The following is a 13,220-nucleotide window of genomic DNA, read 5'->3' on the forward strand; positions in this document are numbered from 1 at the left end:
TTTAACAAATGATTTAGTGCTGCCAATGTGTTTTCCAAAATGGTGCAAAACTTTTCCCTACTCCCGGTACTTTCGTCGCTAGAGCTCGAAACGTAAACCCTATCGAGAGCTATTTTGACGAATTCCAGACATTTTGCCATTTTTGTCTAGTGTGGCCTTGCTATTGCCTCTAGAAGACTGTAATTTTGTGGCCCCTCTTGGCCAACTAACACAAGTATATCTGGATCTGGACAATAATGTGCAGGGCACCTGTATAGGTGCATAACACGCATATTTGTGTCGGCTGTTGGGGGGACGGGGGAGCCGAGTGTGCAGGGGAGGGAAGTGAATCAAGTGTAGTTGTTAGTGTTGGTGTTGTGGTGACATGTGAGTATGTATTTGTTTTCTGAATGAGTCTATTATACCGAAGTCTAAAATCTGTTGAGGGAGGCTGTTTCAGTCATGTATGGTGCATGGAAAGTATGAGTGCTTGTATGCGTCAGTGTTTACCGTTTTGTACCGTGTACCATTGATGAGGTTTCAGGCCCCGGTCCGCCACGGTAGCAGCACTCCACAGGGCCGCTAACATTATAACAGTAATATTAGCACCTAAAGTTGTCCTCAATCCTCATATTTGTTAAGTCGTAGGATTTAGTGAATAAGTGAGTCTTCAGTGCTTTCTTGAAGATTGCCAGACTGTCACTGTTCTTAACATCCCCAGGAAACTCATTATAGAGCCGCGGGGCACTCTTCTCAAATGCTCTGAAACCCAGTTCCAGGTTGACCCTGGGCTCATAGAGTCTATACTGTTCTGTACTGTGTCTCACTGACATGGTGGTGTCCAAATAAAAATCCTGTAGTATATTTCTCAAATATCCAGGTTTACCAAGTCACGTTGCTTGATAAGTCAAGACACATATTTTGTAGACTATTCGTGCCTTAATGGGTAGCCAATGCAAGTCTATAAGTGCAGGTGTTATTCTCTCACGGGGGGGGCAGACCCTTTATTAGCCTTGCAGCTCTGTTCATAACAAGTTGTAGTTTCTTCAGCAGATATTTAGGAAGGCCATAATAAATTGAGTTACAATAATCCAGCTTACTAGTTACATGATTATATATAAGCATCTTCATAGTCTTATCATCCAGGAATTTCTTGACAAATGCAATATTTCTCAGATGGTAGCCTGCCATTCTCACCACCTGATTGATCTGTTCTTTGAATGATAAAGTGCAGTCAAGTATCACACCTAAATCTTTGACTGACTTTTTTACAGTCATAGTGTCATCTTTTATCTGAAGAGTGGAAATATCTAGCCTCCTGAGATCCTTGTTCTTCCCCACAATTAAGCATTCAGTTTTATCCTCATTCAGCTTCAGTTGCTTAGAATTCATCCATTTCCCAACATCATCCATAATTCTGCTCAGCTTATCTTCAGTGTTTTCCACATCACTCAGCGACAAATAGAACTGTGTATCATCAGCATACAGTTTAAAGTCAACTTCATGCCTTCTTAGCAATTGTGAAAGACCAATAGTATAAAAACAGAATAAAATTGGACCCAGTACACTTCCCTGGGGGACTCCTCTTTGCAAAAGTTTGTAAGTAGAGAACGATTTACCTATTTGCACACAGTAAATTCTGTTCTCATGGTAACTCCTCAGATAATCCAGCGCGCCACCCTCAATTCCAATATTCTTACAATCCTGAAGCAATGGATTGCTCCACCATGTCAAACGCAGCACTCAAGTCTAACAAAATCAGAACACCACACTTCCCTTCATCCATGAGTACAAGCAAGTTGTTTACCACCGAACAGAGAGTAGTTTCAGTTGAGTAAAGCCTCTTGTAGGCAGATTGATTATCCGGTAAAGCCTGCACCACTAGCAAATGCTCCATTAGCTGATTTAAGATCACATTTTCAAGTATCTAAGATAGAAATGTCAAGTTGGATACTGGTCTAAAGGAACTTTAACACTGTGGGTCCAGTTTACCTTTAACGATAGGTTTCACGATCGCCACTTTCTCACTCTCAGGAAAAGTCTTGTTTTCGATACTAGTGTTAACCATCACAGTCATAATATTTAAGAAATCACTAAAGTTTTCACTCTTAATGATGTCATTTATCAGCAAGGGATCGTTAGCGTGATATGTTTGGTATTTATGGATGTGTGTGTTACGAGTATGTTGACTGTTTGCCTTGTGTAGGTATGTTTGTGGGTCAATGTCAATGTGAGTGTTTGTGATCTTGTACATAAGTGTAAGTCTGTGTGCTTGTCTGTGTATGTGAAGAGGTTCCATGTTTATTCAAATATTCATTCTTTCCCTGCAGTACCCAAGAGTGGAATCATCTCCCATCTCATGTGGTTAATAGTCCCACTCTTGACACATTTAGGAATAGGATCATCAATCATCTCCCTAATCCTGGCCCTTTACCTTATCCCAATACCTTTCCTCATCCTAACCCTTATCCTAATCCTGTCCTGGCCCCTTGAATCACCTGCACAATCCCCGCATATTATGCCACCCGAGAGTGGCCCTCTGCGGGTCCCCTAGAAATGAAATGAAAAATGAAATGAAAATGTGGTTGAGACGGGTGACTCTAGTCTAGAATAATACCGATTAGGGGGGGGGGGGGGGAGGATGTATTAACACGCCGATATCTAGTTTTCTACTTAAAAAAAACTGTTGTTGTTGTCACATATGCATTCCACTAGCCTTTAAACCTCCAGGAAAACCTTAGGAAAGAGTGTAGCGATCAAAACAACCGTGAAAATAGATAACCATGACAGTGATGCCGACAAACCAGCCCAGCCAACTCACCAGAACTCAGCTTCAACTTCTCGACTTCCACCTTCAGGTTAGTAATTTCCTTCACTTTGAGCTCCCACACATCTTGCAGCTTCCTCGCCAAGGCTTCAGGAATGAGGCTCTTCTCCTCCACGGACACAAGGGAGAAAAAATCCTCCCCTTCCGCCACACACGCCATGCTCACACGCAGCGCTGGGACCACTGTGTGTTTACGCCGGGCGCGGGAGGAATAAACTCGCAGTCGCAAAATAGCTCGCTGAGAGAGGTTCAACTTGCATATTTTTTTTCTATATTTCACTCACCTCTACCATTTAAAATTCCTGATTCGTCTCCAACACATGACACAAACATCAAAGAAACAAGAGAAGGGTTTATAACGAGCGAATAAGGGAGATTTTAGAAAGAATTAACTGTCAAAATAGGTCGCCAGCTAGAGTGAATCAACTCACTTATTTTCTATATTTCACTCACCGTTACCATTTAAAGTTCCTGATTCGTCTCCAACACATGGCACAAACATCAGAGAAACAAGAGAAGGGTTTATAACGAACGAATAAGGGAGATTTTAGAAAGAATTAACTGTCAAAATAGGTCGCCAGCTAGAGTGAATCAACTCACTTATTTTCTATATTTCACTCACCGTTACCATTTAAAGTTCCTGATTCGTCTCCAACACATGGCACAAACATCAGAGAAACAAGAGAAGGGTTTATAACGAACGAATAGGGGAGATTTTAGAAAGAATTAACTGTCAAAATAGGTCGCTGAGGTTGTATAATCACATTAACTTGCGTACTTTTCTTCTATATTTCACTCACCGCTACCAATTAAAGTTCCTGATTCGTCTCCAAGAGAAGGGTTTATAACGAACGAATAAGGGAGATTTTAGAACAAATTAATTGTCAAAATAGCTCGTCGAGAGAGGTTCAATTACTTGCATACTTTTTTTCTAAATTTCAATCACCGCTATACCATTTCAAGTTCCTGATTCGTCTCCAACACATGACACAAACATCAGGGAAACAAGAGATAGGGTTTATAACGAAAGAATAGGGGAGATTTTAGAAAGAATTAACCCCTCCCTTGTGCATTATTAATTCATTCCTACCATTATATCTTTTTAGTTTCATGGTGCTACCTACACATATATATTACTGGTTGTATAATCACATTAATTCTGCCCTGCCTGGGGGTTGGGATGGCATGTTATTTAATTAATCCTCCCTTCTCCATTGTTGTTTGTAACCTGCAACAATAAACTATATCAATCATGGCATGTTCCTCCCTTCTCCCTTATTGTTTACCTGCAACAATAAACTATCAATCAATCAATCAACTATCAATCAATCAATCAATCATAAAAAGTCGCTCGGGCCAAGGCTTTCGAAGGAGTTTTGGGTATTTCCATCGGTAGTTTTATATGACCTTGGTGGATAGTTTAATTTGACCCTTATATAATTCGATCTTCTGTACCACATATATGAAACTAAAAAAAACACCCATGAGAACCCGATTAATCTCTTTTTTTGGCCTTTGAAAACAGTAGATAGCGTGACAGTACCCTTCCGTAAAACCAACAATTATAAAAGAGTTCCTAACAGTACGGTGCTGGGAAAAAGATGACAAAAATATGCTTGAATAAAACCAAGGGAAAGGATAGAAAATGTCATTCAAGCAAGAAAATAGAGAAGTAAGGTTTAATTGGAAATCATTATTGCGATAGTGCATTATGATGAGGAAAGATAAACAAAGAAGTACGTACGTGTTCAACGCGGGAGGGCTTGCAAATATAACTGTGCGGTCCATGTGTTATTAGGGTCAAAATAAATGAAGTGAACAATAGTAGTTAAGTGAAGCATGGACAAAAAAAGTGGGCAAGTTGAATTTTTCCCTGCGAGTTATTTTTCAGCTGCGACCTATATACACCACAACGCCCGCCACCCCGCAGCGCCGATTTTCGTTTGAACCGCCAATTTCTGCGCCAAACCACCTTTCATTATCTTCTGTAAATGACTTTAGCGTGGCTGTATCATTATGGTTCAGTCATGCGCCTATATCACAGCTACAACAACAACAACAACAACAAAAGAAAAAAAAAAAAAAAACCGTTTGAAGTCATAGATCAATATATGTGAATGGTCTACTTGATTATAGACAGTAGTACCCATCATTGAAAAAAAAAAAAATGTGTAAGTAGATGAGTTAAGAAATACAATGGAAAGAGCTTGTCGATCATATATTTTTTTCCTCAGGACCAAAGTTAAGCAACACACACACACACACACACAAAAAAAAAAAAAAAAAAAAAAAAAAAAACCGCACATGATGCTTCCACACTTATATAAGAGGATAGATCTTTAGAGATGATATATACTTCCCTCTTGCATATAAGCTTCTCCATCTTTTTGAACATCTATTTTCTAGCATTTTTTTTTTCATTTCCCAAATTATATAAGTATATATCATCTTTACAATTTCCCTCATCACACCTTTTGAGACATCTTTCCTAATGCTACTTTCTTTCTGTCATGCCTGTGTTAGCTAGGTCAGTGTTCTCGATCCTCTTGACTAAAAATAGGTGATGTTTCTCTTTCTTCCATGGTTGTTGAGTCTCACTGTCCTCTTCTTGACTTGAGTGATGGTCCCCTTTCTTACATGGCTGTGATAATTAAGGTTGGTATTATAAGACTCTTTCGCTTCTCACATCACCCATTTCTAAAGGTCAAAGAGGGGGTCAGTCGGGTTCTAATGAGTGTTTCTTTAGGTTCACGGTACAGAGGAAGGGTCAAACTACCACCAGGGTCATAAAACTACTCCTGGAAATTACCACAACTACGAAAACCTTGTCAAATATGTGTTCTTGGGCGTGGAAATGTCTTACAATACGACCCTAAGTCTCCTGGTCCTCTTGATTAGCAGGTGATGTTTTCTTTTCCTCCACGTCTGTGTTAAGTCTCTCTGTTCTCCTCTTGACTAATAGTAGACTGGAGTTGCCCTAGCTCTGCACTGATTTCATACAACAATAAATGTATAGAATGCAAATGCAAAAGAAAAACTCTTCTGACTGAAGCCTCAGAGATAATCAAACCCTGCTTAATTGCATCCCATCTAGGACATGACAGGCCAAAAAATGTTTAATATACTGTCCAAAGATTAAAAGACCTAGTAGGCTGTCCAGTGGGCAAGTTCAATGACCGACTTCGTGAATTCCTGAAGACAGTGCCAGACGAGCCACTAGTTCCAGGCTATTCTGCAAGTAGCTGGCCCTGCAGTCTCAACCTCCATAGCAAACCAAGTGATGCTCACCAACAGGGGAATCAGGACCAGAGGCACCAGTGGATCATCACGGCTTGGAGGTAATAATAAATCCCTCGACAACATTAAGTACGCTAAATTGACTTTCTTTTTTACAGTCCCACCACTTTTTTTTTATATTACTTTGGGGCTCCATGGCTTGACACTATAAAATGAAAACATGTGAGTGCCTCTACGTCTATCGTGTATTCAACTGATATAAAAAAAAAAATCAGTTTTCTCAAGCACCCAATTCAGTCTATGATGTCCATATCTTTGAAGTAAAAATCCACTTGTTGATTGTTCTGTGGGTTGTCCATCACTCTTTAGTAGCAACTAGAATATCTCTTTTTAGAAGTCATAATATTGGAGGCTTTAGATAAGGAATGGATAGATTTGCAATTTTTTTATCAGAATTAATTTAAATCCCATCAATAAACTTTTGTAGGGATATTAATGTATGGAAGTGAAAGTCAGAAGACTTTGATCATTAAATTCAACATGATTTACTCTCAACACGTACATTGCCTTCTTTTTGAAAGTGGTATTTTTTCAGATGTTTGCACTACAACAGTGGAAACACCCTACATGATTTAAAGCAAATTTACAAAGTATACATTGCTCAGTAATTATTCAAACAGCAAAAGAGATTCATCAGGGCAACTAATTGAAGGACAAAGATCATTATCTTTATTCATTAAATTTAGCACCAGATCATGAAAACACATAAAAGTTGCATAACTAAGAATCATTCAATATATCCTTATCTTATCAGGTTGAAAGGTAGCATAAGTTCTAAAAAAACAGCATATGAAGAAAGCAAGATTTGGAAAAAGTCACACACACACACACACACACACACACACACACACATGCACACACAAAAAAACATATATAGATGTACAATATTCACATTTTCTTCATGGCATATAAAACTTCACCTAAAAGCAATACATGCATATACATACAGAGTTACAAAAATATGCAATGAAGTACAAGTGTAACTATGTTTTCTCATTGGATTTTGAGAAAATATAGGCACCAATACCTGCTCGTTTGTACATACAAACAATTATTGTTGAATATTGTTGAAATTATCAAGGTGACTGAACCTCATATCTACTTTTATTAATAAACATTCAAGATAAGAAAGAACATCCAAACCATACATAGTTTACACTGATAAAAGATAACTCCTTCAGTGACATTTTCAGTAGAGGGAAAATACTTGTGGGAGAGCATATACAAAAGCTTTTTTTTATTCTGAAACTATAAGCTTCATACAACAAAAGCCTCTTGCTTGCAAAAGGTTTCTGCTCTGCAACAACACACAGGCTCAGTCAGTGGAGGCCAACTATTCCATAACTAAGGAAAGTGTACTGAGAGACGACTGCATTTTTTTAAATTTTTTTTTCAAGATAACCATTGCACAGGCCATGTGCATGTCTACCAAGACTGGTCCTGGAATAAGTCTAAAGTCTATAGGCCCTGCCAGACAACTAGTTCCCCAAGCTCCATTCCTTTCTTAATTAACCCCTTCACTCCGGCGCCGCCGACGTCGGCGTCTGACGGCCGTCCGACGACGTCACCGTTAGTCTTCTTCTAAACCTCTTAATCCTCTTCCATTTCCTTTTAATCCTCTTCTAAACCTCTTAAGAGGAAATAAGAGGGGATTATGAGGAATTTAGAGGAGGATTGAGAGGTTTGGAAGAGGATTAATCCTCTTCCATTTCCTCTTGACCCTTTCCATACTGTGACGCCAACGTCTGTGTCACGGATGGAAAGGGTTAAAGTCACTGCTGATTGATGATTTTTATTGTCCTGATAGAAAAAGACAACTTAAGCCATGAAATAATCACACATGTAAAAAGATGTTGGAAATGAGATCAGCACTACTCTGAAGAGTGTGGAGGAACGTCAGGGGCTATTTTCCTGAGGATGGAGTTGAAATTGGCAATATACCTTAAATGGAAATAAAGGGGTAAGCCAGGTATAGGGGAGAAGTTGCATGGTGGTGACTGTAGTGATAGCCAAAAACCTTTTGAAGTGTATTTTGTGTAAATTGGTGACCGTACTCAATGACTGAACCTGGGATTGTGACCTCAATACATTTAATACAAACATTAAACACATACTTCCATAAGTAAAATGGAGATATATGCAGTAAATCTTCACAAGAAAGTTACACTAACAGCTGCACAATGCACTATACCTATAAGTACTATTACAGACACACAGCATTTATAAAAGCGTGGGAGATTGAGGTAGTGGGGTTGTAAAGCACCACTAGTAGAGCCTCGCATAACACAGGTATCAAGGGGTGAGAAGGGAATCTTTGGCACAATAATTGTAAAAAATAGGGAAAGAAAAATACTATTGAAACAATCTATTTACATTCTATGGCAATTCTAATTTGACTTGCTAGCAGATTTCAATTAGTTTTTAGTAAGTAAGTTTATTTAATTTGGAAAAATTCAGATTTTGTTTGTATTACTCCTCATGTGGGATGAACATGAACCAAAGTCACTATTATTAGTTAATTTTAAAAAGTAAAACTATAATGGGTCCATTTGTGTAATACTGCAGAGAAAAAAATTCAATGAAGAATTTCAAGTTACCTAGCTTAAAAAATTACAAAGACAAATGGCTTGCTCATTATAAAGTGATTGCATGTTCCACTCTTACTAAATGCTATCTCATCCTAAACAGGTACATTTAATAAATCAACACCAAAAGCAGACCACAGTTTTTACAGAAAAAAATGAAGGCTACTATCACTACTACTAACAAGGACACCACCACCACCAACAGCAACAACAACAACAACAACAACAATAACAATAATAATAATAATAATAATAATAATAATAATAATAATAATAATAATAATAATAATAATAATAATAATAATAATAGTAATAAATGTCACAAATTACCTAGGTTTACTTAGAGGCAGGTTGGAAAGTTAAAAAGTCATACAATCCTATTGAAATAAATTCTTGGAAAAATAGTATAGGAAGGGCCAAGACCCCAGCCTCAACCTCCAGTACCATGGGAGTCACAGTGACTCCCATGGTACTGGAGGTACTGGGGTCCATTTCACAACAAGAGCAGTGACTCAGTCACTGCTCTTGTTGTGGAATGGAATAAGGAAAAGCCTTCTCATTACCATTATCATTATTAATGTTGTTATTATCAACAAGAATAAATTCTTTGTATAAGCAAGGGTGAGCTTAATAACATAAGAGTGTGTTACTCATTTCTAAGGATGATAGTTCTATTTGTGATTGTATGTGTTTCCCTTATTTTTATTTGCCCTGAATCCTCCACCTTGCTTATGTAGGAAAAAAGGGAGACGATGATAGTGATGACATAACACCTAAAATGACTTTCCATAGAATGCTCCTGTGGGAAGATATTTCATAAGACTGTGTCAAACATGTTTGGTCATCAACTACAATCATCACACATCATTTACCAAATATACTTTGGTAGAAAAATAGAATAAAGAACTGAGCTCAAAGAAAATTCCAATACCTATAATTTGCCTAAACTGTACAATAAGATCAGAACATTTATCAAGAAATTCACATGTGCAGAAGACACTGATAAATTTGTTCATGTAAGTCATTCAAGAAGAGCATCCAACAACACACACTAAACCTACACACCAAAATGACCTCCAAATATCAACAACACTTACAGAGGACTAGTTATTTTTTGATATCATATAATCATCACGAAATTCTCTTCCTTCCTAACTTAAGGAATACACAATATACAAGAATAAGGAAGTACAAATTATGACATTGTGTTACTTGAATTCAATCTAGAATATGAATATGATTCATCCAACAAAGTTATGGTTCATACTGCAGACTACTGATGAAGGTGAAAAAAAAGTGTCCATAAATCTTGGCTGTTGACCGTGATTACATTTGCTAAGATTTCTTAAACGTTCACCAGAGATCTCTTGGTCCCGTCTTGAAACTGTCTACACTTTTAAGTAATGAAACGCATGCAGCTGGGTTATGTTCATCAACCTATGCACATCATTCCACTTAGTACTCATCAGGAAAAATACTGCTCTGGAAAATCAAGTTGGGGTATAAAAGTTAAACATTTGACAAAATAGACTAATAAAACATGTCTTATTCTTATATGTTCAATTTTACTACACAGCTCAATCTTCTATTTATTTTTTCCTTCTAGAGAACTGGGTTGCTTTAAAACTTTTTTTTCTGTGCTTCCCCTTAGTCTTATTCTTTCCCATGATATTTAAAGCCTTTCTTGGCTATTTTACAGAGTCCTTTAGTTTTAACTATTTTGTTATCTTCTGTGGAAGTCTGTGTTCACATTGATGAATATACCCTATATTACTGTCTTAAGCAAAGCAACTGCATGAAAAGGTTACATAATCATGGCTGAAAGCAAATAAATATGATAAACCCCTCATCATATGAATCTCTGACCATCATACTTTAACAGTCATTATGGCACCTACTCAGCTAAGTGTTACCTATTTGTATCAACCTTTACCTAATGAGCAAGGGTGGCAGGGCATGATTGCCAAGTCATGCACCATCATAATTAGTATTCACATCAAGAATCAAACTATCTCTGGAAATTTGGGGTGAGGTTTAAGAATGAAACATTCAAAATAAAGGTTAATAAACATTCTTAATTTTCACATAATTTAGTTCATTTTAATGCCTCAACCTGATTTTCTAGGATAGATTTTTTATCCTGATGTAAGTACTATTTGGAACAGAGCATATGCATTGAGGAAGATATCCTAAAACCCATGTGCAGTAATGGTCCATTAATCCTCTTGCACTTGTCAGAAAATTCAATGATCTGACTTCATGCAAAAAGGAAATTCCAATCCCATAGAAAAAAAAATCAGTGAATTATGAAGGCAGGATATTTTGGAAAAAAAAAATAATAATAATAATAATAATAATAATAATAATAATAATGGACTTTATCTGTAGTAAGGAATATGCAGTGTGCAGTGAAATATCATTACTCATTTTACCCATGAGTTCATTGAGCAGTATATGCTGGAGAGAGGAAGCACACAGTCACATGACTTGTGAGGGGTTAAGAGAATCTGACTATGACTTTGTGAGGCAGTTGGTTTGTGGGATGTAGAAAATGCTGGTAGGGTATGTTTGCTCATTAATTAGCAGTCACATCATTGGAAAAAAAAAAAAAAAAAAAAAAACATAGTGCAGTGGTTAGCACTCTCCCCTCACAACTGAGAAGTCCCGGCATTGATTCCCGGGTGAAGTGAGGATGGATTGGCAGTCTCCTTTAATCTGTGCCCCCTGTCTGCCCAATGGTGAATGGGTAATTAATGGGTATTAGACAGAAGGATGTGTCATGCCTCCCAGGTGTGTGAGGGTGTGAATGGCAAACATACCCTACTCCAGGTACTATAGCCCAAGGGAGATGAAATAGAAAGTTAAGATCATTTTGTGCTTAAACTGTGCAAAATGTGTGAATTCTACTTCAGCCCTTGACACATTTCAAAACTCACATGGATAAAGTAATTTTTAATTCCTTGTCTTGTATTTGGTCCCAGTTTATCCAACTTGGAATTACATTTAAGAAATCAAAGCTGGTTTTTCAATGTTGTCTGGTGTGTGCGTGTGTGTGTGTGTGTGTGTAATTCACCACCACGGCCTAATCATAAATTGGACTCGCAATCACCAGGAAGTACCCTCCCGACAAGAGCAAGCTCATTATAGTCAATCTCTGGGTACTGCCGGGACCTTCCTACACCATACACTCCATCCCCCTTGCTCAAGGGGGGACAGCGGAAAAATCCCGGCCTGAGCAGGGCTTGAACCTCCACCCGTCAGGCCGTGAAGCCTGGCAACACTGAGCTTTAACCAACTGAGTTATTGGAGTGGTGTGTATTTACCTATTTGTATTTACCTATTTGTGGCATATAGGGCCTGAGCTAGGCTTGGATAGTCCTGTCTCTTTGTCTACTTTTATCCAATCTTTCTTTCATTTGATGGACACTCTGCACCTCCACCAATTCTTCCTCCAAACTGTTACACAAATCCACACTTTTATGAGTGTTTGTGTGTATTTACCTAGTTGTAGTTTGACAGGGCCTGGGCTGTGTGTGTGTGTGTGTGTGTTTGTGTGTGTGTATTTACCTAGTTGTAGTTCTACAGGGCTTGCTTTACGCTCATGTGGTCCCGTCTCCGTATCTGCATTTATCCAACTTTTCCTTAAAGCTTTGCACACTCCTTGCCGATACTACAGCCTCACTTAGTCTGTTCCAAACCTCTATATTTCTTTGCGGAAAGCTATATTTCTTTATGTCTCTCAAGCATCTTCCTTTCCTCAGTTTTTTACAATGTCCTCTTGTGTTCCTGGTGGTAATTCCTTCTTTAAGTAGTAACTCCTTGTTATCTACTTCTTCCATTTTGCTCAATAATTTATAGATTTGTATTAGGTCTCCCCTTTCTCTTCTTTGTTCTGTGTGTGTGTGTGTGTGTGTGTGTGTACAGATAAATAAAATTTCTTCCATAGAAGAAAAAAATCAGCACCATTCACCATCACCTTTGTACTATTGTAGATATCTTTAAAGTGTATGGTATAACCACTTCAGCCAGACACTTGGTTATTTAAGTACATGTTACAGATTATTGCACTGTACATATGCACAGGTTATTGCACTGGCTGCATGTCCTCTTCTATGCAAACCTCTGCTTGTCAAAGGTCTGGGACAAGATGAACAACACTCAGTTTAACATGATAAAATTACAAACAATGAGATCAAGTGTAAATCAGTTTTCTTCAGTTTTCTTACTGCAATTCAGCTTAATTTTAAGCATTACCCTCGTGACCCATTTGCCAGCCTCATGACAGTACTAAGGGCTGTGTGCCTCCTGCTATCTGGAACTCATTTATTGATTTGAAGAGTGGTAACCCAAATAGTGGCTTAGCGTGACCTAGCGGTGCTTTTGAAGAATCCTGGTGTAAATTACATTTCCTAAAGATATAGCACATAGAGAATTGCACCAGCCAAAGTTAAATGAATGATGCATTATATTTGCTGGAGCTCTGATACACTGAATAAACCACATTGGCTATCAGTTTGCAATGGGAACGCTTT

The 13,220-nt window shown here is 37.9% G+C and overlaps 1 protein-coding gene across 1 annotated transcript in view; it reads right to left on the bottom strand.

The window, feature by feature from the left end:
• Positions 1–3,000, bottom strand: part of LOC127004085 (nucleoprotein TPR-like) — a 61,042-nt gene extending 58,042 nt beyond the window's left edge. Inside the window, exon 1 of the mRNA XM_050871406.1 lies at positions 2,801–3,000. Coding sequence (XP_050727363.1) covers positions 2,801–2,966 — 166 coding nt within the window. The 5' untranslated portion in view covers positions 2,967–3,000. The remainder of the gene's footprint in view (positions 1–2,800) is intronic.
• Positions 3,001–13,220: the final 10,220 nt, after the last annotated feature.

This window comes from Eriocheir sinensis, chromosome 27 (genome assembly GCF_024679095.1).
Source record: "Eriocheir sinensis breed Jianghai 21 chromosome 27, ASM2467909v1, whole genome shotgun sequence".
NCBI classification, from domain to species: Eukaryota; Metazoa; Arthropoda; class Malacostraca; order Decapoda; family Varunidae; genus Eriocheir; species Eriocheir sinensis.